At 47.3% G+C, this 25,676-nt stretch overlaps 1 protein-coding gene and 1 long non-coding RNA gene across 2 annotated transcripts; one reads left to right on the top strand and one right to left on the bottom strand.

Annotated features, from left to right (window-relative positions):
- The first annotated feature begins 1,341 nt into the window (after window positions 1-1,341).
- LOC139264267 (uncharacterized) lies at window positions 1,342-19,457 on the top strand. Its single transcript, XR_011593304.1, has 3 exons — window positions 1,342-1,778; window positions 15,406-15,610; window positions 18,572-19,457. It is a non-coding gene; the product is annotated as an uncharacterized lncRNA (long non-coding RNA).
- LOC139264266 (interferon-induced protein with tetratricopeptide repeats 5-like) lies at window positions 17,070-23,979 on the bottom strand. The gene is made up of 2 exons (XM_070880447.1): window positions 23,787-23,979; window positions 17,070-19,241 (listed from the first exon to the last, which is right to left on the bottom strand). The coding sequence occupies exons 1-2, from the start codon at window positions 23,789-23,791 to the stop codon at window positions 17,789-17,791; spliced, it is 1,458 nt and encodes a 485-aa protein (XP_070736548.1). The 5' UTR covers window positions 23,792-23,979; the 3' UTR covers window positions 17,070-17,788.
- Between the last annotated feature and the right edge of the window lie 1,697 nt (window positions 23,980-25,676).

The following is a 25,676-nucleotide window of genomic DNA, read 5'->3' as shown; positions in this document are numbered from 1 at the left end:
AAGACAGTAATGCAGTAATGGTTTAAATGGGGACAAGAACATCAAAGGTGGAGGTGAGGGTGTGATTGAGCAGATAAGTAGTGTGGTGTATGTAGCACACAAATCACTGACTCCACACGGTCTGGTGTTGATCTAACTGCTGTGACCTTCGTCCTTTATTGTTCAGCTCCAGAGTGTCTCACCGGTGTGGTGGTCAGCCTTTTATATTGCCTGTTGCAGGTACTTCCAGGTTTCCCACCACAGCGTCCTCTGTGGTGTACCATTGTGCTTACATTACATTTAAGGTACCAGGACAATACACATATCAATACATAACATCACACTTCCCCCCCACCAGGACGCAGGATGACGATACACACATCAATACATAACATCACATTTGTCCAACGGAAGGCAGGTAGGCATAGGCAGTGCGTTAGTATGGTACATGTTATCTGGTACATAAACTAGTTATTGACTGGTAACGGATCCCTGATTTCCTTGTTAGCTCTTATCATTAATTGTGCTTCATATTCATTATTTTACACAAATACAGTGGCCATTCAGCATTAAAATATTAATTATTATAAATCCGCCATCTCACATTAACATAACTCATTTTAGACTCGCTCTGCCTTACAGGAGTCCTTTGTGGGGACCACCACATGGTAAGGCCCCTTTAAGACTCCCGAGTGCATTTCCTTTTTAAGGCGCCATCTTTGATGCAGGAGGATTCCACGAGGCTTCGCCTTGGGCGCTGACATCTTTGATACTCTGCTGCTCTGGACATGAGGCCACCGCCATCTTGCTTTCCGCCGCTCCAGAATTCCTCCGCCGCCGCAGCCTCCACCATCCCTCCGCTGCCACCTGACTTGCCGCCTCTCCTGCGGCTGTCGTGGTCGCTTCTCCGGCGGCCACCGTAGCCGCCTCCCCTGCGGCTGTCGTGGCCTCTTCAGCGGCCGCACTTGCCGCCTCCCCCCGTGGCCTCCATAGCGGCCTCTCCTGCGTCCGCCGTGGCCGCCGACCTCCAGCTGCTGCCGCCGCCCGACTCTCCCTCTGCATTGGCCCCTCCGATCCGCCGGCCATCCTGGATCCCTCGCACCCCACCCGCAGCGCCCCGCCGGCTCACCCCCCCACCCCCCACTAGGCCCCTCTCTGCAGCGCTGCTTGCCTGTGGGGGCTGAGGCTGCAGGATCTCTGTGGCTTGAGGTCCGGGGCTGGGACTTGCCTGTGGGGGCTGAGGCTGCAGGATCTCTGTGTGAGGTCCGGGGCTGGGACATGCCTGTGGGTCGATTGAGGCTGCAGCTCCAGCTCGGTTGGCGCTGCTCTCTGGGGACCCTGGGCACGGCAGCACCCCGGGGAGCAGCAGCCTGTGGAGTGGTGAAGTCTTCCCAGCTCCCACGGACCGTCCCCATCCACCTCCGGCCGAGGAGTGTCGGCCCATCGCCTGCAACGACCCACAAAGGTAAACCGTGCGTCTCGTCCCCGTGGGATACCTGCACCATCGCTCTGCCAAGAACAGGTATTAGTTCCCTGGTGTAGGTACGCAGCTTCACCGTGACCGGGACCAGCTTGGGTCGTGCAGCTGGGTTAATCCACAGTTTATCAAAAGTTCTCCGACTCATCAACGATGGACCCGAGCCCGTGTCCACTTCCATACTCACAGGGACTCCGTTGATTTTTACTTCCCTTATCACTGGGGGCGAATCGTCGGTACACGTGTACAGTCCCAACACCTCATCATCTTCTGCCTGCTCTTCGCTGGATGGTGGATCATCCCCCATCTCCTCAGCTACATGGTGAGTCCGATTTCTTTTACACATACGCTGAAGGTGGCCTTTCGTGTGGCAGGTATTGCACGTGTACTCCGCAAACCTGCACCGGTGAGCCCCATGGCTTCCTCCACAACGCCAGCATGGTGCTGCTTGATTTACCCCCCTCGGCGGACACTGAGTTCCAGGACCCTATGGTCCGTGGTCTCTACCCCGGGCAGAGCCACGTTCTGCAGTTTTGTCCGCGGTGGGCACTATCCTGTGGACAGTGCCTGCCGGGTTTGAGACTGTGTGGATTATTTGCTTAGTGCTGCAAGTCGAGGTCATATGTGCCCGGCTGATGGTGATGGCCTTTGTCAGAGTGACTGTGGGTTCCGTGGCTAACAGCTTGTGAAGGAGGCCCTCGTGGCCAATCCCCATAGCGAAAACGTCCCGTAACGCCTCGTCAAGTTGTGCGCCAAAATCACACGGCGCCGCGAGTCTCCTGAGGTCTGCAGCATATTTGGTGACATCCTGGCCCTCAGGTCTGCAGTGATGGTAAAATTTGTATCTGGCTGTGAGGATGCTCTCCTTCGGTTTCAACTGGTCACGAATGAGTTCAGTCAGCTCCTCGTATGACTTGTCCCTGGCGCTCCCGGGTGCCAGCAAATCCCTGACGAGACAGTAAACCTCATCTCCACAACTGGAGAGCAATATCGCCTTACGCTTATCTCTCATTGCGTCCGTGTCCTCCGTCAGGTCGTTTGCTGTGAAGTAGTACTCGAGCCTTTCCGTAAAGGCCTCCCAATCATTGCCCACGGTAAAATCCTTTAGCGAGCCCAGAGTAGCCATGGTTGCGTGGAGTTCGTTCGCTTCCTTGTTCGCCAATGTGGTGTATGTAGCACACAAATCACTGACTCCACACGGTCTGGTGTAAATCTAACTGCTGTGACCTTCGTCCTTTATTGTTCAGCTCCAGAGTGCCGCTCAGGTGTGGTGGTCAGCCTTTTATATTGCCTGTTGCAGGTACTTTCAGGTTTCCCACCACAGTGCCCTCTGTGGTATACCATTGTGCTTACATTACATTTAAGATACCAGGACGATACACACATCAATACATAACACGTAGCTGTAGAAATGTTGTGATGAATGGAGGGACAGCTGAGAATTTGAGGGGAGTTTGGAGGGGAAAGGGGGAAGTGGGTGGTGTGCAATACAAGGATGTGATCAGAGATGGCCTGATCTGTGATTGAAACGGTGGGAGCAGCGAGAACAGCTGAGGTGCCGCAAGATCGAGGGGGTGGCCGTGAGTATGGGTAAGGGAGTTTATATGGAGGGAGAGATTAAGGGAGGATAGGAGTGGAGTGAACTCAGAGCTGGGCGAGAATGCTGAGTTGAGATGTACTTGAAATCACTGTAGATGAGAAATCACTCAATGCAGTGGTTAAGGGAGGAGGGCAGTGAAGATATCGCGGTGGGAAAGTTGGCTTGGTATTTGGCTGGACGTGGAGAACAAGGATTTTAAATGGGATACGAAAGAGGTCGAACAGGGTGAGATGTTCAAAGGAGGAGAAGGTGCCAGAGGAGTACGGAGACGAACCACGGTGTGATTTGGTGATAAATGCCACACCGCGTCAGCAATTGTTTGGGTGAGGCCAGTGATAAAAGGTATAGCCAGGCAGGGAAGATTCATTTAGGGGGAAGGCGCCTTCAATCATCAGCCTGGTTTCCATCAAGGCCATGATGTCGTAGCAATCATCCACAGGGTTAGCATTGGGCGGGGTGAGTGGGACGGGATGGAAATTGGAAAGGTTAGTGCCCAGCTCTCGCACTGAGCAGTAAGGCTGGCGAAAGAATAGGATGAGATAGTTTGAGTTGCTGCACATAAGGAGAGGATATTGAGTGTCTTGTTGGGCTCTTCAGAGAATGCCAAGCAAGGCACAGAGGGAAGCTATAGTCTTATCTAAGATCAAGCTTCTGATGGTGGCATGAGTGTAGGAAGGTGGAGGTGAGCTGTCGGATTGGAGTAGGGAATTGGGAGGGCCGAGTACCCGAGAGGGGAGAAATGATAGGAGACACGTCGACAGCAAGTAATTAGGAAGGCAAATGGAATGTTGGCGTTTATTGCAAGGTGGATGGAGAATAAAAGTAGGGAGATCTTGCTACAACTGTACAGGGCGTTGGTGGGACCACACCTGGAGTGCTGCATACAGTTTTAAAGAGGGATGTACTTGCATTGGAGGCAGTTCAGAGAAGATTTACTAGGTTGATTCCTGAGATGAAGCGGTTGTCTTATAAAGAAAGGTTGAGCAGGTTTGGTCCATACTCATTGGTGTTTATAAAAATGGAGGTGATTATATTAAAATGTGTAAGATTACAAGGGGGCTTAATAGGGTAGATGCAGAGAGGATGTTTCCCCTCATGGGGGAATCTAGAACTAGGAGGCAAAGTTTCAGAATAAGGGCTCGCCATTTAAAACAGAGATGAGGAGGAATTTTTTCTCAGAGGGTCGTGAATCTGTGGAATTTTGTATCCCAGAGAGCTGTGGAGGCTGGGTCACTGAATATATTTAAGATAGAGAGAGACAGATTTTTGAATGATAAGGGAGTCAAGGGTTATGGGCAGCGGACAGGGAAGTGGAGTTGAGGCCAAGATCAGATCAGCCATGATCTTATTGAATGGCAGAGCAGGCTCTAGAGGCCAAATTGTCTACTCCTGCTCCTATTTCTTCAGTTCTTATGTTATGCTCTTATAACAAAAGAAAGGGGTGGGTCTAGAAACATAGAAAATAGGTGCAGGAGTTGGCCATTCGGCCCTTCGAGCCTGCACCACCATTCAATATGATCATGGCTGATCATGCAACTTTAGTACCCCATTCCTGCTTTCTCTCCATACTCCTTGATCCCATTAGCTGTAAGGGCCACATCTAATTCCCTTTTGAATATAGGAGGTATAAATAGCAAAGAAAAAATTGTGGTAGTAAAAAGGGCAAGTAGATGTGATGGGTTCAGATCCGGAGCGGCAGACAAAATGCTCACGCGAATGGACACAGGGGAACTCAAGTTCCATAGGCCTGGTTACATAGCAAATACCCCACTCCATTTTAACTGCCTGCATGCTGGTTTCCGCCAAGTATGGGGAGTTAAAATCGGGACCACAAAGTCAGTTACAAAGGGGTAACAGAGCTGGCAACTGAATTGCTGCAAATGCTGTTTTATTTCTGGAAAAGCAATCCATGTTCAATAATCTAAATGCAAATTTAAATACAGAAGGAATTACAATGATCTAAATCTCATAATAGTGTTTGTATAAAAAAATCGACAAATTCCTTCATCAACTTTACCTCCAGTGGAGAGTTGACCGAGCACAGTACGCGGTGTGTTGTCATTTCCTGATTATTTGTTTCTTGAATGTGAAAGTAGAAACTGAACCTGGTAAACAAAATTAACTGTTACTGTTTTATAATCTGCCTTCTCACCATATGAGAATTTTAAAATTGAGGCATTGCCAGGCTGGGAGCCAATGTATGTCAGTGAGCAAAGGGGTGATGTGTGAATGTGACTTGGTGTGAGTTAGGATACGGGCAGCAGTTTTGGATGAATTCAAGTTTATGGAGGGTGGCAGATGGGCAGCCGGCCAGCAGAGCGCTGGAATAGTCAAGGCCAGAGCTAACAAAGGCATGGATGAGGGTTTCAGCAGCAGCTGAGCTGAGGCAGGAGTGCAGTTGTGTGACGTTACCGAGGTGGACAATGTGAACAATTAGAAACTGTGAAGGGGTTGAGGGAGGTGGTAGTGAGGTAGAGCTGGCTGTTGTCAGCATAGATATGGAACCTGAATCTGTGTTGTGGGATGATGTCGCCGAGGGACAGCATGACGAAGAGAAAAGAAGGGGGCCAGGGATAGATCCATGGGGGTCTCCAGAGGTAATGCTGCGGGAAGAGAATCCATTGCAGGTGATTGTCTGACTGTGACTGGATAGATAAGAATGGAACCAGGCGAGTGCAGTCCCTCCCAGCTGGAGGAGGGAGGAGAGGCGTTGCAAGTGGTGTTGTGGTCAACCGTGTCAAAGGCTGCAGATAGGTCGAGAACTATGAAGAGGGATAGTTTACCACAGTCACAGTCACACAGGATGTCATTTGTGACTTTGATAAGGGCTGTTTCAGTACTGTAGCAGCGGAGGAAAACTGATATCAGGGTTTCAAAAATGGAACTGCGGGAAAGATCGGCATGGATTTGGGAGGCAATGGCACATTCAAGGACTTTGGAGTGAAAAGGAGTTTGGAGATTGGTCTGTGATTTTCAGGGAAAGAGGTGTAAGGGATGATTGTTTTGAGGAGAGAGGTGATGACAGCAGATGTGAAAGGGAGGGGGACAGTACCTGAGAAGATTTAACAATATCATCTAATATGGGGGCCAGGAAAGGAAGTTGGGTGGTTGTCAATTTGGTGAAAATAGAGTTCGAGTGAGCAGGAGGTGGATCCATTGAACAAGGTGAGCATGGAGTAGGCATGAGGCGTGATTGGAGAGAAACTAGAGAAAGCTGCAAGTTCAGGGCTTTGGCAAAAGGAAACCAGAGGTGAAGTTTGTCCTGGTGGGCTAGATCAAAGGACGTAAGTAGCAGACGCAGCTGAACAGATGGTCTCAATGTTCGTGACCAAGTAGTCCATGACTTCCTCGCAGTTGTTATTGGAGATGAGGGTGGAAGAGACAGGGAGAGGGATTGAAGGAGATTGTCAAGGAGAATAGAAGCCAGGGTTTATCATTGGGTTCCAGGATGATTTTGGAAAATTGAACATTTTTTGACCGAGGAGAGAGTGTCTGATAATGCTTGATATGGTCCAGTCAGATCTGGCGATGAATAGTGAAACGATTTGTCTGCCATAAAATGTCAAAAGTCTGTGTCCCTTGGACTTAAAGGACCAGCGATGAATGCTATATCAGGGAGAATAACAAGGGAGAAATAGAGAATTGTTTATATTGGGGACATGAGCATCAAATATAAAGCTAAGGGTGTGATTTAGCAGATCAGTAGCTGCACAACTGTCGTGGTGAATGGAGGACCAAAGGCTAGACAACTGAGAATTTGAAATTGCAAGTGACTTGGGGAGAGTTTTTTTCCAGGGGTGAACACAGAAGTATGTGGTGTCGGGAGGGGAAAGGTGGAAGTGTGTGATGAGCAATACATGGAAGTGATCAGAGATGGCCTTATCTGCGACTGACATGGTGGGAGCAGCGAGGCCAAGTGAGCTGGCAAGGTTGGGACAGGGGCTGTGAATATGGGTAGGGGAGTTTATATGGAGGGAGAGATTAAGGGAGGATAGGAGGGCAGTGAACTCATGGGTGAGGGAGAAAGCTGAGTTGAGACTATAGTGGAGTATTTGAAATAAGCACTCAACTCCAGGTGTGGGATCGAAGATTCAAGCAGTCTTTATTCGCACCGGTGGGGAGGTGACCTGCTATAGGTCTAGCCAGGTCACCGTCCAACGATATGTAGTTTCAGACAACCTTTTATACACTTAATCATAAATATTCAGCCTCGTGCACAATCCTTTGGCACAGTTTGATTAGCCTAAAGCCCGCGTGCACAGTGCCTGATTGGTTACTTGCCTTCCACGTCACATAATCACTCGCCTATGTTTTATGCCTAGCTCGCGTAACATAAGGTATACCTCCATTACCGAAGAAATATAAGACTGATGTGACCACAATCTGCTACTATGACCTTTGCTCAGGCCAGATAGTATCCTGTTAACATTTTACTTCTGCCCCATTGTTCTGCTGTCTTGCCCTCCTCGGCCCCTGTGGTTCAGTCTCCAAGTCACACAGCTTACATCCGTTGGTCATTGCAAAGTCAACATGTTATTCCTAATGTTATCTCAACTGCCCATTAAGCTACCTAACAAGTTGACCATTGCAAAAGCCTATTAGCTTATTTAAGTCCCGAGACCCATTCTTAACCCTTTCATTATAACAGAGCGCAAAAGCCCCACTTCAGTTCCCCTTTTTGGTACTTGGCTACCCAGCCGAAGATTACCAACTACTTTGTCCTGCATCCCCTGCTCCATTCTGTAGTGATCAGCCATGTGGTTTGTCATCCCCAGCCAGTTCAGTAAGCTGCTGCAGACAGAATACGCGTCCCCTTTCAGAAATATAGACTGCCTTTAAGTAGCTTTATGTGGTACTAGCTTCGCACGAACTTGGGTCCCCTGCTGAGCATTCAGCCACTCAGCAGCTCATTCGGCACTGGGCTGAATGCCATAATCATGGAAATGAGCAGGCAGTATGAAGTTCTTTTCTGCCTGCATTCCCCTCAACTGGCGTGGGTTGATCGCATATCGCGATTTCCGTACCTGTTATCGGGGGCTAACAAATTTCTAGACCTTTATATTTTGTTTTTCCGCAAATTAATAACATTACTCGCAGTGATCTCCCGATTGGTAGAATTAGAAATGGTGACTATAGAATTAACAATGAAATGGCAGTCAACTCACACATCCACCACTGAGTGAGCAACAAGGGTCTGGATTTACTTCTGCTATACCATCTAAAATCGGGTTGGGAGGAAAATCGGGTAGGGAAGGTGAACTTCAGAACCTCACTCCTCAGAGCGCCACCAGAAAGTTCCCCCCCCCCATCCCTTCATTTGATATGTAGGTGAGCTGAGGTGCTTTTTCCATTACATGCCTTTGATCTGCACGTACAGCCTACTCCGGTGTTGCCGCCAGTTGAACAAGACACGTGGATAACCTCCTAGGACCCCGCCGAAGGGACCCCGCACCGGCCTGTTTCTATCCTGTGCCGAAAGGACCCCTGCATCGGTCCGCTTCTACCCCAAGCCGGAGGGACCCCTGCACCGGTCCGCTTCTACCCCAGGCCGGAGGGACCCCTGCACCGGTCCGCTTCTACCCCAGGCCGGAGCGACCCCTGCACCGGCCTGTGGCTCCTGCTCGGGGCTTGCAGCCTTCACGGGACATCATCCAAGACTTTTTAAAACCTGCCGAAGGGACTCTGGAGTCGGCGTCGAACCGATCGAAGAGAGTCCGGTACCTGCGCTGAACCGGCCGAAGTGACCAAGCTGTCGTAATTTCTTCGAGGGGCCAGAATTCCTACTACTGACTGACATCTTAAATTTTTAATCAACTTTTAATCAATTTTTAAACTTTTAATCAACTTTTAAACTTATAAACAATTTGGGAAAACTTTTATAATCTACTACTGAGTTACATTTTAGACTTTTTAATCAACTTTTAATCAACTCTTAATCTATTTTTTAAACTTTTAATCAACCGGAGTAACTTTTTAAACAATTTGGAAATACTTTAAAACTTTTCAACTTTTAATCAACTTGGAAACCTTTGGAGAAACTTTTAAATAACTTTGGAAAACTTGGAAGAAACTTTTTAAAACATCCCTCGGAACCCCAGCGGACAGCTGACCTTCCTAAGGCCTGCCCCCCCAAACAAGCCTCGGGTCACCTACCATCAATGACGCTACTCAGCGCCAAGCTTGCGGCCAACACCTCACCGTAGGCAATTAGGCTCATACAGCAGTTCCTGGTCTCCAGTTGTCTTGGACCCCCTTGCCACTGGACCAAGACCTTGCTCAGCTAAGCCTGTATGGTTGCCGGTGTGCAGCTGCCACACCACATTAAAACAACTCATGCACAGGCATCTTCCACTTCGTTAATATGAAGTTCGGGACCTGGAATGTCAGGATCCTCATGGACAACTCCAACAGCAACAGGCTGGAATGCCGCACCGCCATTAGTTGCCCGGGAACTTAGAAGTTTTAACTTCGACATCGCCGCCCTAAGCGAGACCCGCGGGCAGGGGAAGGCCAGCTCAAGGAACATGGTGGAGGTTACACATTTTTCTGGAAAGGAAAACCAGAGGAAGAACGCCGCCTTCATGGAGTCAGCTTCGCCATCAAAAATTAGCTGGTTGACCGCCTCAAAGACTCCCCCTGCGAGGTTAACGAACGCCTCATGACTCTTAGTCTTACCCTATCCCGGAACCAATGTGCCACAGTGCATACGCCCAAACACGGATGAGGTTAAAGAGGGTTTTTATTCCAAGCTCAAGACATCCATGTCCCGCGTCCCCATGGGCGACAAATTGATTCTCCTAGGTGACTTTAATGCCAGAGTCAGCAGACGCAGCCTTCTGGGGAGGTGCGATTGGCAGAGAGGGGTTAGGGAAAGCCAACTCCAGCGGTACCCTACTCCTGAAAAAATGTCTGCAACATGAACTCCTCATCACCAACAGCCTGTTCTGCTAGAGGGATAAATACAAGGCATCGTGGCAACACCCTTGCTCCAAACCCGGGCACCTGCTCGACTATGTCATCGTCTGAGCCAGGGATCACCATGACAGCAGCTGACGACTGCTGGACGGACCACCGTCTGATCCAATCCATCATCGACATTAACATAGCCCCAAAGCAGAAGGCTAGCAGAAGCAGTGCCGCAAAAATGTTAATGCCAGGGCACTTAAAGACCCAGCTAAAAGTGCCCTATACAGCCAGCGCCTCACAAGTAATCTGGCGTGCCTTGAAGACCCTGAGATGCTGAATGCCCACAGCGCTTGGTGTACCCTCCAGGCCTCTATAACCAGTGCCTGTGAAGAGATAATTGGTCACTTAACCAGAGAACACCAGAACTGGTTTGATGAAAATGATCAGGAGATCCAAGGACTAATAGATCGCAAGCGCAGAGCATTTCTGAGCCTCAAGCAACAACCCAACTCGGGGGCAGCAAAGCAGCGTTATAGAGGGCTCAAGGCAGAGGTCCAACAAAAAACCCCAGAGCTAAAGAACAGGTGGTGGATGGAGAAAACACAAGAGATACAACAACTGGCCGACAGCCACGATATGCAAGAACTTCAACAATTGTACATCCCTGTTTGGCGTAAAAATAAAATGGGGAAGGTGGCTCAACCGTGGCCAACAAGGGAAGTAGCAGAACGCCCTTATGGACAGTGGGCAACAGTGCCCAACAGTGGGCACCTCTCCCTCTCTTCTGTCCACAGTCACTAAGTTTATACAAACGCCAGCTGATTCACAAGCGGTAAGTAAAATTGTGCTGCTAATCTTTGGAGTGTTTCTGTCCCAGTTAATGGCGGATCTTCCTCTTTCTGGTGTTGCTGTGCGATGCCACCATTCCCTGGCTATCAGCGGTGGCTCCTTGAAGTGTAACGGAGATCCTGCTGGGAGCCTGCCCTGCAGGTCTAATGAGCTCTAACCTGGGAAAATGGGTCCGTTCACGTGGGTCAGAGTGTTCAGTAGAAGTCCCGCTTGACCCACCTCTGACATGAACCCTTCCTGGAGGAAAACCCAGCTCAGGAAGACATAATGATACAACAAAGATATTATGAAAAAAACTGCTGGGATGGTTGAAGTAGTGTTGCCAACTCTGTTTGGGCGTATTCCTGGAGGTTTTGTCACATGAACTCTCACCTCCAATAGCCCCACCCCCGAGCTCCCGCAATTGATCACCAGATACGCACATCATCGCGTCGCCCCGCCTTCCCGCACCAATTGGAAAGCAAACAGACTCTTCAGTACCTGATTGGATGATTCTTAACTGTTAGTCAAACAGCCTTTTTCCCCACCTCCAATACTTATATTACTAATAAACAAAAGGATTCAAAGAAAATTTTAAGAACACTCAATTTATTTCATGTCCTCGTGAATGTTCTCCTCAGTTGCTCACAGGAGTGTGTTGGAGATTAATCATCAATATATGGAGACTCCAAGACAATTCTGGAGGGTTAGAATATGAAGATATGAACATACGAACAATGACGGACTGGTCCATCAAGCCAACATATACATTCCACCTCACCCAAAACCATGTGATCTCCTGGGAGAGGCAAAAAAACATTAAAAACCCAGGTCAATTTGGGAAACAAAATCTGGGAATTTCCTCTCTGACTCATCTAGGCAATCAAAACTAGTCCAGGAGATCACTCTGGCCATTAAATTCCCTGCAGTATCTATCTTCTGTAAGAGTTCAACTCCGCCGCAGCCAGAAACAAATCCAGCTTTCACTTGAAGGAATTCAGTGAGTCTGCATGCATCACGTGAAACGGCAGCTTGTTCCAGAGATCTACTATTCTCTGGGAAAAGAACCATCTCCTGACATCTAACCTAGATCTAGCCTTATACAACTTAAATTTGTGCCCCCTGGTCCTGCCTAACCTATTTAATGGAAATAAACTGTCCACTGGAACACTCTCTATTCCCTTCATTATCTTATTAACCTCAATCATACCCCCTCTAAATCTATGCTGCTCCAAGATATAGAGTCCCAACTCTTTTAGCCTATCTTAATAACTAAGATGCATTAGACTTGGAATTAGTCCAATGGCCCTCTTCTGCACCTTTCCAGTGCCTTATCAATATCACCCACCAATTGAGGACCAAAACTGGACACAGTATTCCAAGCGCAACCTGATGAAGGTCTTGTACAAAGACAAAACAGTACGCCTCGTCTTACACTCAATCGTCATATGGATACACCCCAACATCCTATTTGCTGCAGTTATCACTGCACGGCATTGCTCGTGTACCTTTAAGGATGTATGCACGAGAATGCCCAAATCTCTTTCTATCTCCACCATCTTTAATATCTTTCCCTGGAGAGTGTATGAATGTTGAGCATTTGCCCTGCCCACATGCATAACACTGCACTTATCTAAGGCAACATTTTCCAGTCTTGAGCCCAATCTTCCAACACATTAAGATCTGCCTGAATCAGACGAGCCTCTTCTACAGTTCTAGCAGTCACACAGATCTTGGTATCATCTGCAAGTATGTAAATTGTGTCGCCAACCGCTGAATCCAGATCATTCATAAAAATAGTAAAAAGCAACGGTCCCAACACCGATCCTTGCGGGACACCATTGGTGACCGGCCTCCAAACAAATCCAAATCCATCTATAACTATTATTTGCCTGCGTCCTGCCAGTCAGTTCTGAATTCAACTCAATATATTTCCACTAATACCAGAGGCTCCGAACTTATAGAGAAGCCTCTTATGCGGTACCTTGTGCGGTAGCTTTTTGGAAATCTAAGTAGACAATGTCTACTGGGCTTCCCTCCTCCACCAACTTCGTAACTTTTTCAAAAATTACAATTAGATTTGTGAGACATGACCTCTTTTTTATGAAGCCATGTTGGGTGTTCCTAATATGTCCCTCTCTATCCAAGTATTGATATATTGCATCACTTATGATTCTTTCACGCATCTTGCCTATACTAATGTTAAACTACCTGGACCACACTTCCTCCCACCCTGCATCCTGTAAGGACTCCATTTCATTCTCCCAGTTTCTCCGTCTCCATCGCATCTGCTCTGACGACGCCACCTTTCACACTAGTGCCTCTGACATGTCTTCCTTTTTCCTCAACAGAGGATTTCCCCCCACACCGTGGTTAACATGGCCCTCGACCGTGTCTGTTCCATTTCGCACACCTCTGATCTCACCCATTCCCCTCCCTCTCAGAACCATGACAGGGTTCCCTTGTCCTCATCTTTCACCTCACCAGCCTTCATGTTCAACAGATCATCCTCTGGCATTTCTGCCACCTCCAGCGTGATCCCACCACCAATCACATCTTCCCCTCCACTCCCGTCTCAGCATTCCGAAGTGACCGCTCCGCCCGCGGCCACTCTGGTCCATTCTGCAGTCAACCGCAGCACCCCCTCCCCTTCCCACGGTACCTTTCCGTGCAAGCAGAGGAGATGCAACGCCTGACCTTTTACCTCTTCCCTTCCCACTATCCAGGGTCCCAAATACTCCTTCCAGATGAAACAGCGATTTACTTATACTTCTTTCAATGTAGTATACTGTATTTGCTGCTCACAATGTGGTCTGCTCTACATTGGGGAGACCAAGCGTCGATTGGGTGAACACTTTGCGGAACACCTCCGTTCAGTCCGCAAGGGTGACCCTGAGCTTCTAAGCGCCTGTCACTTTAATTCCCCACTCCATTCCCACTCTGACCTCTCCGTGCTCGGTCTCCTACAATGTTCCAGTGAAGCTCAATGCAAGTTTGAGGAACAGCACCTCATCTTTCATAGAGTGCATAAGGGTTCCTTGACCAGTATGTAATGGAACCAGCCAATGGGCAGGCTCTCTTGGATCTGGTCCTGTGTAATGAGACAGGATTAATAAACAATCTCCTAGTAAAGGAACCACTTGGAATGAGTGATCATAGCATGGTTGAATTTCAAATTCTGATGGAGAGTGAGAAAGTTGGATCTCAAACCAGCGTACTAAGCTTAAATATAGGAGACGATGAAGTTATGAGGGCAGAGTTGGCTAAAGTGGACTGGGAAAATAGATTAAAGTGTAGGACGGTTGATCAACAATGGATTACATTTAAGGAGATATTTCACAACTATTAAGAAAAATATATTCCAGTGAGGAGAAAAGGGTGTAAAAGAAAAGATAGCCATCCATGACTAACTAATTAAATAAAGGACGGTATCCAATTAAAAACAAGGGCATGCATTTGTGTTCTGTGTTGCTGGAAATGTTGACCATTTTATTGATGTCAATGTTATAAATGTGTTGTGGGATGAGGTGGGGGTGGAGTGTAGTTTTGACAGTTATACTTAAGACTTCACACAAATGGTCAGATTAAATGTTTTTTATTCAACATAACCTTGTTGCGCATTGTCTCAGATAGCTGCACTGTTACACACTGGTGATTCCTTAACATGAAAGGGTATAATTAAATTTAACTTGAATCAACTTAAACTTTAACTGGCACCTAGGTGATGTCCACCATTGATGTCTGAGCTGCATACACAGTAGTGTGTCAGCTTTGTAAATAATTGCAACATTCTGTCAGGCAAAGCACTCATTTATAAGCTGCTGACGTAAGAATCTTGCAGCTATTTTAGCCACCATAGGCCCTTTCCTGCGCTCTGGAGGGGGGCGTGAGCACAGTTGCATCGTCAGCCTGATTGTCTGGCCCGAGGTCAGCGTCCACCTCCTCTCCTGAGGTGGACCGTCAGTCCCTTTTGGCAATTCTTGTCCCCTCCTGATAGCCAAGTTGTGCAGCATGGAGCACACGATCATGAATTGAGCTGCCTGCTCAGGGTGGTATTGTAGCTCACCTCCTGAGTGGTCCAGGCATCTAAAGCGCTGCTTGAGCACACCAATGGTTTTCTCGACAATATTGCATGTGGCTCTGTGGCTCTAATTGTACCGCTTCTCGGCTTCTGTGTGGGTGTCATGCAGGGGGATCAACAGCCAGGTGGCGAGGCCATATCCTTTGTCACCAAGCATGCAGCATTGACCTTGTGGCTGACTGGTAAACATGTCAGATACAGCGCTCTCATTCAGGATGTGAGCATCATGGATGCTGCCTGGAAATTTGGCATTCACTGCCATAATTATCTGGTTGTGGTCGACAACGAATTGCGCCTTCAGGGAGTGAAATCCTTTTTGGTTCTGAAAAACCTCTATATCCTGAAAAGGTGCCCGCATGGCGATGTGTGTACAGTCTATTGCTCCCTACACCTTGGGGAATTTAGTAATTCAGTAGAATCCTAGAGCCCTCTCAGTCTGAGCCTCCGTGGTCATAGGGAAGCTGATAATGTCCATCCTGCATGCCTACAGCATTTCAGTGACCTGTCTAATGCAGCAATGTGTGGCTTGCTAAGATACAGCGCAAATGTCGACAGCGGAGGCCTGAAAGGAACCCGACGCGTAGAACGACAGTACCACGGTCACCTTGACCTTGAAGGACAGTGCGGTCCTGATGGTGCTGGAAGGCTGCAGATCTCCCCTGATGAGCAGACATATTTCACTGATAACCTCTTTGTGGAAGCGCAGTCTCCGAAGGCAGGTGTTCTCGGATAAGTTGAGGTAAGACCTCTTCTCCCTGTAAGTGTGGTGAGTGTATGATCTTGTCTTCCTCATCAGTCTGGCACGTCTTACATTGGGCATATAATGCTATCGAATATACCTTCTGCCATTTCTAGCCTGCAGCATCTGCGGTGTCATCAAGACAAGCTGAGAAATGGCTGACCCCATTCCAGTAACTATCAGTATAATACCGATTGTTCACAAGCAATAAGACACCTAAAGTAGATTCCAATCATCCACAGTATGATAAGATGTTTGTTTAGATGTTCATATAAATTAAAAGAACTCCAGAGTACATCCAAACTCCCCAGAAGTTGAAGCAGCCTTTTAAATGGAGCGACCTGTGATTTACAAAATGGGGTCCTTACCGCTGTGATTACTTCATGTCAGTTCAATTTTTTCACAGCAATTTTTTCAGCGAGCGAGATTTTGGCCAATATGTGTGCAAGGTGCTGAAAGTCACGCTCGCCGATATTGTGGGCATTATACCTCATTTCAGCATTAAAATGGACGTTAAGTGGGTGGTATGCATGCAAAAATAACGGAAAGTCTAGCCCTCAATCTTTAATTATATTCAAGATAGATATAGCTAAATTTTTGGGAACAAAGCAAATTAAGGGATATGGGGATAGTGCGGGAAGGTGGAGTTGAGGTAGTAGATCAGCCATGATTTTGTTGAATGGCGGAGCAGGCTCGAAGGGCCAAATGGTCTACTCCTGCTCCTATTTCTTTTGTTCTTATGTCTTCAGGGCTCTCCAATTTAGTCCCTCAGCTGTCTGTGTAACATCTCCAATGTCTTAAAAAATTAGTTTCCAACATTGCACAGAGCTGAAACAATACCTTCACAGAAGGGCTGAACCCTTCAGGGGCTGCTTTACCAATAAGTCTAAATATGATGTGAGGCGTCTGCAGCCTCTCCCAATGTTAGGTTCTCCCATTGTCCCATTCCTCTGGACCTTCCCAACCATTCCTTCCTAACCTTTCTCTAATAGCACTATGGCTACAGCTAGCAGTGCAAGGGCCATGTTTCACTCCACAATCAACAGCTGTGTTAAAGGCTGGTCTGAATGTTCCTTACAGAGCTGGTACAGTTCACCATCACAAAGTATGGACTATGAGTGACACTTACTGTCAGCATTAGCACAGATCAATAACACAAATATCATTTTAGGTACAGTTTCTTTTTATTGGTTATTTTAACACAGTCTCTGATATTACAGCAAATTAATAATTCTGGTTGGAAAATCTATATCTGCAACTATTAAGCTTTATTGATTTTAGCCATTTAAATCTATTATTATATCCTTTAGCCATAAGTCACCCGATGGAAATTAACTGCTTCCATTGAAGGGGCTAGAAATCAGGGAGCTGCGGGCGGCTCGTTACAGGGAGAGAGAGAAAATAATCCTTCTTCACGCGTGATACCGGCCATCCTGTGTAAAGCAGAGAAATCGGTGGGGACTGTACTCACAAATATCGATGCATTTACAAACAAAAGGCCGCTTCGACTGAAAGTATTAACAGTGTATATTAAATAATATAAGTTGGATGAGTATCCTGCCAAACTTGTTCATAGATGAGAGAGCATCACAGCATCTTTCAAACACTGGGATAGAGCCTCTGCTAATTTGCCCTCGTTTTATCAGTACAATCCAGGTGAAATCTGCCGAACCAGCACAAAAGATCACGGGAACTCGAGCAAGATTTACATCAAGCGTAAATCAAGTATTCCGTGATCTTTAACGCTGGTTTAAAAATCTACAAAACTGGCCCCGCCCACAGATCGAAATAACGAGGATGGCGAGTTTCTGCCAATTGCGCCCGTTTGAGGAGGGTTTTCAAATTGAGCTCATTTTCTTAGGCCCCTGGGCACTAGTAGGCATGATTTAAAAGTTTTACAAATTATTATATTTAATTTACTTACAAACTGACTAGTGTACAACAATGAAACTAATAAATGGTTCTGTATATCTACCTTTAAGTCATTTTCAGTCATTTAAAATCAGGTTTCCCGCAGGTGAAAGGCTGGTTCATTAAAGATTTTATGTCTGTGAGTATGCAAATGCATTCTAGCGGAAACTTGAACTGTAACCTATGTAGCGTAATTTACAACTAAGTTCCCAATTGCGCCAAAGCAGAAACTCCACCCAATGTGTTTAGTTTTAGCTGGGTTAGTCATCATTGACTGATAGAAAGGCGTAATTTACAAAGAGCACTTAGATATTCTTCATTGCCACAATCAAACTCCAAGGCCTTTTCAAAGCATTCAATAGCTTTGCACTTCTTCCCATCCTGCTGGTGCAGTAACCCAAGAACACCAAAGGCCTTGCTGTTTCTGGGATTCCTGTCAATTTGTTTTGTTGCAATCTTTCTCAAGTTTTCATGACACAATTGCCAAGCTTTTGTGTCACGTTGAAATTTAAGTCCTTCCAGAAAATAGTTGATGGCATTTGATTCCGATCTTTTCTGGTGCAGTTCAAATAACCCAATCTGCAAATATACTGACTGCTTATCAGGATGATTATCTTCTAATTGCAGGAAATCGCTGTAGATCTTCTCTGCTTTGAGATATTCCCCATTTAATGAACAGATTTTTGCAAAATCTAATCGTGCAAAAATAAATGATGGCTTCTGCTCAAATGCCTTTTCAAAATGGTACTTGCATTGATTGATCAATTCAGCTTTCTGTTGAAAAGCAGGATTGCGAGGGTCTTTGCTGCCTGGATGTTTGATCAACTGATATACTTTGTTTCTGTAACACAGACCTACTTGGTGGTGTAAGAAGGAAGAGTGTGGGATAATTTTTAATGCTTTCTTCAACAGCTCCATAGCTTTTTCCACATCTCCTTCTTTTCTCAGAAATCTTGCTGCATAACGAGTTACATATGGAAGATCAGGGGACTTCTGCAATGCTTGTTCAACTAATTGCAGTGCTTTCTCCTTTTGTTTGGACTCTTGCAGTTTTAGAGCCAACAGCACCATGGCGACAGAGTCATCTGGATCAAGTTCCAGCACACGTCGCAACTGCTTCACTGATTGACTGGGTTCACCATTCTCTGAGATACCAGGACCTCCTTCCAGACGAAACAGAACAGTCGCATAGCCAACATTCCATTCAGTATCATCAGGATCTTCCTCCAGAGCTTTCTCAAAACATTCCTTTGCCTCTTCATAGTATTGAGCAGCAGAACTCAACAGTGACCAACCCTTCTCCCCGTATACTTCAGGTATCAGCGCTGTATACCGAGAGCCATCAGTCAATTGTTTACAGATCCTCTCCAGCTTGTCGAGGTAGGACTGGGCCTCTGTCAGTTGGCCCATGTGATAATATACCCAGGCATAGTTTCCATAGGTGATGATGCTTCTTCTTTTAAATTCATGTTCATGATTTTCCCTCAGAATTTTTTCAGCTTCATTTAAGTTTTGAATTGCCTCTTCACAGTTGCCTTGCAGACAGTTTACAAAAGCGAGGTGGTTGTAAGACATGGCCTGATATTTCACACCAGCCTGTATTAAATTGTGTAATCTATACTTCATGTCCTCCAAGTCAATACTGTCTTTCTGTGGGGCCCACGTGAATTGACATTGAAGCTCGCCGAGTTTCGCTTTCAAACAATCGTTCAGTGTGTTGCTGTAAGAGAACAAAATAATCAAAGCCCATCTTATAGAAACATAGAAATTAGGTGCAGGAGTAGGCCATTCGGCCCTTCGAGCCTGCACTGCCATTCAATGAGTTCATGGCTAAACATGCAACTTCAGTACCCCATCCCTGCTTTCTTGCCATACCCCTTGATCCCCCTAGTAGTAAGGACTACATCTAACTCCTTTTTGAATATATTTAGTGAATTGGCCTCAACAACTTTCTATGGTAGAGAATTCCACAGGTTCACCACTCTCTGGGTGAAGAAGTTTCTCCTCATCTCGGTCCTAAATGGCTTACCGCTTATCCTTAGACTGTGTCCCTGTTCTGGACTTCCCCAACATTGGGAACATTCTTCCTGCATCTAACCTGTCGAAATCCGTCAGAATTTTAAACGTTTCTATGAGATCCCCTCTCATTTTTCTGAACTCCAGTGAATACAAGCCCAGTTGATGCAGTCTTTCTTGATATGTCAGTCCCGCCTTCCCGGGAATCAGTCTGGTGAACCTTCGCTGCACTCCCTCAATAGCAAGAATGTCCTTCCTCAAGTTAGGAGACCAAAACTGTACACAACACTCCAGGTCTGGCCTCACCAAGGCCCTGTACAACTGTAGTAACACCTCTCTGCCCCTGTACTCAAATCCCCTCGCTATGAAGGCCAACATGCCATTTGCTTTCTTAACCGCCTGATGTACCTGCATGCCAACCTTCAATGACTGATGTACCATGACACCCAGGTCTCATTGCACCTCCCCTTTTCCTAATCTGTCACCATTCAGATAATAGTCTGTCTCTCTGTTTTTACCACCAAAGTGGACAACCTCACATTTATCCACATTATACTTCATCTGCCATGCATTTGCCCACTCACCTAACCTATCCAAGTCACTCTGCAGCCTCATAGCATTCGCCTCGCGCTCACACTGCCATCCAACTTAGTGTCATCCACAAATTTGGAGATACTACATTTAATCCCCTCGTCTAAATCATTAATGTACAATGTAAACAGCTGGGGCACCAGCACAGAACCTTGCGGTACCCCATTAGTCACTGCCTGCCATTCTGAAAAGTACCCATTTACTCCTACTCTTTGCTTCCTGTCTGACAACCAGTTCTCAATCCACGTCCACACTACCCCCAATCCCATGTGCTTTAACTTTGCACATTAATCTCTTGTGTGGGACCTTGTCGAAAGCCTTCTGGAAGTCCAAATACACCACATCAAGTGGTTCTCCTTTGTCCACTCTACTGGAAACAACCTCAAAAAATTCCAGAAGATTTGTCAAGCATGATTTCCCTTTCACAAATCCATGCTGACTTGGACCTATCATGTCACCTCTTTCCAAATGCGCTGCTATGACATCCTTAATAATTGATTCCATCATTTTACCCACTACTGAGGTCAGGCTGACCAGTCTATAATTCCCTGTTTTCTCTCTCCCTCCTTTTTTAAAAAGTGGGGTTACATTGGCTACCCTCCACTCCATAGGAACTGATCCAGAATCTGTGGAATGTTGGAAAATGACTGTCAATGCATCCGCTATGTGTATCTAACTTACATTTATAGCTCATATATAATCAATGTAGCAATGCTGGTAAAGTCACAATAGCAGAACAGATGTGCAGGTCAGTGCACGTGGGCACAGAACACCTCCCTGCAGCCTGACTGCCTGGTTTCGCTCAGTTTGGGGGAAACCTCTAGAAATCCCGTAAGGGTCCTGGAGGCAACATAAAATGAACAATTGGCTCATGAGTGCCAGCAGAAATCCACGATTATCCCTTAATATGAACATAGGTCGGAACATAGGAACATGTTCCACCATTCACTTTATCATGGCTGATCTGTATCACAACTCCATCTACCCACCCTGGTTCTGTAACTCTTAATACCCTTGCCTAACAAAATTCTATCATCACAGTTTTGACATATTTAATTGGCCTAACCGCAACAACTTATTGGGGGAGAGAGTTCCAGATTTCCACTACCCTTTGTGTGAAGAAGTGTTGTCTGACATCACCCCTGACTGGCTGAGTTCTAACTTCAAGCTGATGCCCCCTTGTTCTGGTCTCCCCCATCAGAGGAAATTGTTTTACTCTACCTACCCAATCAAATGCTTCAATCATCTTAAACACCTTAATTAGGTCACCCCTTAATCTTCTATATCTGGGGGAATACAAGCCGAGTCTATGTGAGCTGTCCTCATGATATAACCATTTTAGCCCTGGTAAAATTCTAATGAATCTGCACTACACCCGCCGCAGGAGCAATATATCCTTTCTGAGGTGAGGTGCCCAGAACTCAATGCATTACTCCAGATGTAGTTTAACCAGAGCTTTATACAACATTAATATAACGCCTACCCTTTGTATTCCAGCCCCATTGAGATCAAGGCAAACAATCCATTCACCCCTTTCATTATTTACTGTACCTGTTCACTAGATTTAATGATTTCTGTACATGGTCCCCTAAATCTCTTTGCTCCTCCGCAGTTCCAGGCTTGTCACATTTGGAAAATATTCCGATATTTCTTGGCTCCAAAGTGGATGAGCACACATTTCCCCACACTGAACTCCATCTGCTAGTTTTTCGTAATCATTTCATTTATCAATGTGCCTTTGCAACTGTCTAATCCCATCTGTATTATTTACTGTGCCACATAACTTAGTGTAAGATTCAGCGAAAATATCGACAGCAAAAACTTAAAGTTCTGGACATTGCTTGGACACATTTTCTGTTACTGCAGAGAGCAGACAACATTAACTTGGGGCAGGTCCAAACCCTTCCCCTGAGTGCTCATAGACCCAGGGACAGATCCCAAACCCTTCCCGAGTGCTCTCAGATTCAGCGACAGATCCCAAACCCTTTCCCCGAGTGCTCACAGACCCAGGGACAGATCCCAAACCCTTCCCCCGAGCACTCACATGAAAGTTGACTGATTCTGTTTTCATAAACCAGCGGCACACTGACAATGATACATGTTTATTGTTATAAAACAGCACATCCTTTGAGTAACCATTAGCAACACACTTCGAGATTGCTGATTGTGTCTTTTATAAAATGCACAATCTATTTGTACAGTAGCAATGCATGCAACTAATAACCCTACACTGCCACCCTCTGGAACCTATTGCATGCACCAGTCCCAGCTCTCACAGAGAGGGAGGGAATACAGGGAGTGGAGAGAGACAGAGAGAGAGTAATTCCACCGTCACCAGTCTCCTGCTGTGAGAAATGTTCTATTTTCATTGCAGCAGTCACAGGGAGGCAGGTTTAGGAAGGAGTTTGCCCTGAGGCAGCTGCCTTGCTGTAAACATGTTTCAGCTATAAACAGATAGGTCCAGCTCCACTCATTTCAGTGGGTTTGAAATCAATGGCTTTGATATTAACCCCTCACACCTGGGAGAGGGTCACGGAGAAGTCAAACAGTCAAATACGTGAAACGTAGCCCTAACCCAACATGCATGGGATCTCGCAGTCGGCTGCAAGTAAATGCATCAGGCAGGTGATTGATGGGTTGTTTGTCAGTGCTGGAGGCATATAAACTTCCCCTGTGATGACAATAGCCAGAATCAGCGGGCACTCGGATTCACATCTTTGGCTGGCTTCCCACAGGGGCAGGCTGGCATCGACTGCACACACGTGGCAATCCGAGCACCCCACAGATTAACCAGGAGTATTTGTCAACCGCAAGGGATTCCATTACATCAATGTTTAGCAGGTATGTAACCACAAAAAAAGGTTCATGCAGGTCTGCGCCAGATTCCCTGGGAGGTGCTATCATGCTGCGGCAGCCCAGAATCCTCAACATGTTCAGACCTGGAACCAGCCTTAAGGGCGAGGTGACAAAGGATATCCCCCTCAAACCTGCCTGATGATACCTCTGAGGAGCGTTACATCAGGAGCCATTTGTCAACCTGATGTGTTATTGAGCAAGCCATTGCTATGCTCAAGTTGCGCTTCAGGTATCTGGACAGGTCTGGAGGCGCCCTTCAGTGCTCACCAATGAGGGTCTCCAGCATAATCGTGGTGAGCTGCATTCTGCACAACACAGCACAGCAGCGAGAACTAAAGGTGAAGAGGAACAAGCCGCTCAGCACACCTCATCAGATGAGGATTCCAATGACATCCAGGGACGCCTGATTAAACCTGGGTGCAGTCTTTGTCCTCCTTCCTTCCATAACTCTGCCTGCACTCCTTCCAGCCCAATGTAGCTAACTGCAAACCTCCTCCTCCACTGCCTCTGTGAACTGGCCCTGTCAGTGGTCGAGGTGAAATCGCATCATGCAGGTCAGTGTCACGCCCGCTCACGTGCATTAGGGACACGAAAGCCGGAAGTAAAATGATAAAGAGGAATCCCCATTGAATAGGATATTTGCACACGTTCCACGATGTTGTGCTTTGGTCGCCCGCCATCGCCCCTCCCTCACCCGCACTCTGATCCCGTCTCTGCGTTAATATCGTGGTCAATGTCACTGTTATTTCCTTAAAATGTCAGTACATCTAATAATGTTGTGTAAAGCAAAGTGATTACTGACCTCATGATGGTGATCTGGATTTCACTTGTACTTCAGTCAGCAGATCAGCCGAAACACTGTGCAATGTTTGTCTTCCTGAATATTTTTATAGCCACTGGGATCACCTGATTTTGAGGAATTGGTTCCTGAAAGTGAAACTGGAAAGTGAAACTGACCAAGTCTGAGATTAGCCATCCAGTGGTTAGTTCCTCCCTTCCCCTCCCCCGCTCCGTGACCTCACCGGCTGTTGCTCAGTGGAACCTCTGGCTCGGTGATGTCACTTGATCACCGCAGCCGAGAGCAGCGACCACGTGGAGGTTTGGGGAGAGGGAGACTGAGGAATGGGGGCTCATGGGGAGGGAGACTGGTGAATGGGGGCTCCGGGAGAGGGAGACTGAGGAATGGGGGCTCGGGGAGAGGGAGAGTGGGAAATGGGGGCTCAGGGAGAGGGAGAGTGGGGAATGGGGGCTCGGGCAGACGGAGACTGAGGAATGGGGGCTCGGGGAGACGGAGACTGAGGAATGGAGGCTCGGGGAGAGGGAGAGGGAGAGTGGGGAATAGGGACTCGGGGAGAGTGAGAGTGGAGAATGGGGGCTCGAGGAGAGGGAGAGTGGGGAATGGGGGCTAGGGGGGAGACGGAGACTGAGGAATGGGGGAGAGGGAGACTGGGGAATGGGGGCTCGGGGAGACGGAGACTGAGGAATGGGGGAGTGAGAGAGTGGGAGACTGGGAATGGGGGAGAGGGAGACTGTGGAATGGGGGCTCGGGGAGACGGAGACTGAGGAATGGGGGCTCGGGGAGAGGGAGAGTGGGGAATGGGGGCTTGGGGAGAGGGAGAGTGGGGAATGGGGGCTCGGGGAGAGGGAGAGTGGGGAATGGGGGTTTGGAGAGAGGGAGACTAGGAATGGGGGAGAGGGAAACTGGGGAATGGGGGCTCAGGGAGAGGGAGACTGGGAATGGAGGAGAGGGAGACTGGGGAATGGGGGTTTGGGGAGAGGGAGAGTGGGGAATGGGGGCTCGGGGGGAGAGAGACTGGGAAATGGGGGAGAGGGAAACTGGGGAATGGGGGAGAGGGAGACTGGGGAATGGGGGAGAGGGGAGAGGGGGAATGGGGGCTCAGAAAGAAAGGGAGTCCAGGTGAGGCCTCACCAAGGCCCTGTATAGCTGCAGTAAGACCTCCCTGCTCCTATACTCAAATCCCCTAGCTATGACGGCCAACATACCATTTGCCTTCTTCACCGCCTGCTGTACCTGCATGCCAACTTTCAATGGCTGATGTACCATGAAACCCAGGTCTCGTTGCACCTCCACTTTTCCTAATCTGCCGCCATTCAGATAAAATTCTGCCTTCGTGTTTTTCCCCCAAAGTGGATAACCTCACATTTATCCACATTATACTGCATCTGCCATGCATTTGCCCACTCACCTAACCTGTCCAAGTCAGCCTGCAGACTCTTAGCATCCTCCTCACAGCTCATACCACCACCCAGCTTAGTGTCATCTGCAAACTTAGAGATATTACACTCAATTCCTTCATCTAAATCATTGATGTGTATTGTAAAGAGCTGGGGTTCCAGCACTGAGCCCTGCGGCACCCCACAACAAGATTGCTAATTGGTCCTTTCTCATTACACATCACCCAGTCTAGGATGGCCAGCCCTCTAGTTGGCTCCTCGACATATTGGTCTTGAAAACCATCCCTCATAAGTAGCTTTATGTGGTACTAGCTTCGCACGAACTTGAGACCCCTGCTGAGCATTCAGCCACTCAGCAGCTCATTCGGCACTGGGCTGAATGCCATAATCATGGAAATGAGCAGGCAGTATGAAGTTCTTTTCTGCCTGCATTCCCCTCAACTGGCGTGGGTTGATCGCACATCGCGATTTCCGTACCTGTTATCGGGGGCTAACA

Source organism: Pristiophorus japonicus, chromosome 5 (assembly GCF_044704955.1).
Source record: "Pristiophorus japonicus isolate sPriJap1 chromosome 5, sPriJap1.hap1, whole genome shotgun sequence".
NCBI lineage: Eukaryota > Metazoa > Chordata > Chondrichthyes > Pristiophoridae > Pristiophorus > Pristiophorus japonicus.
The sequence above is the reverse complement of the archived record's forward strand: the minus strand, read 5'-3'. Positions and strand labels throughout refer to the sequence as shown.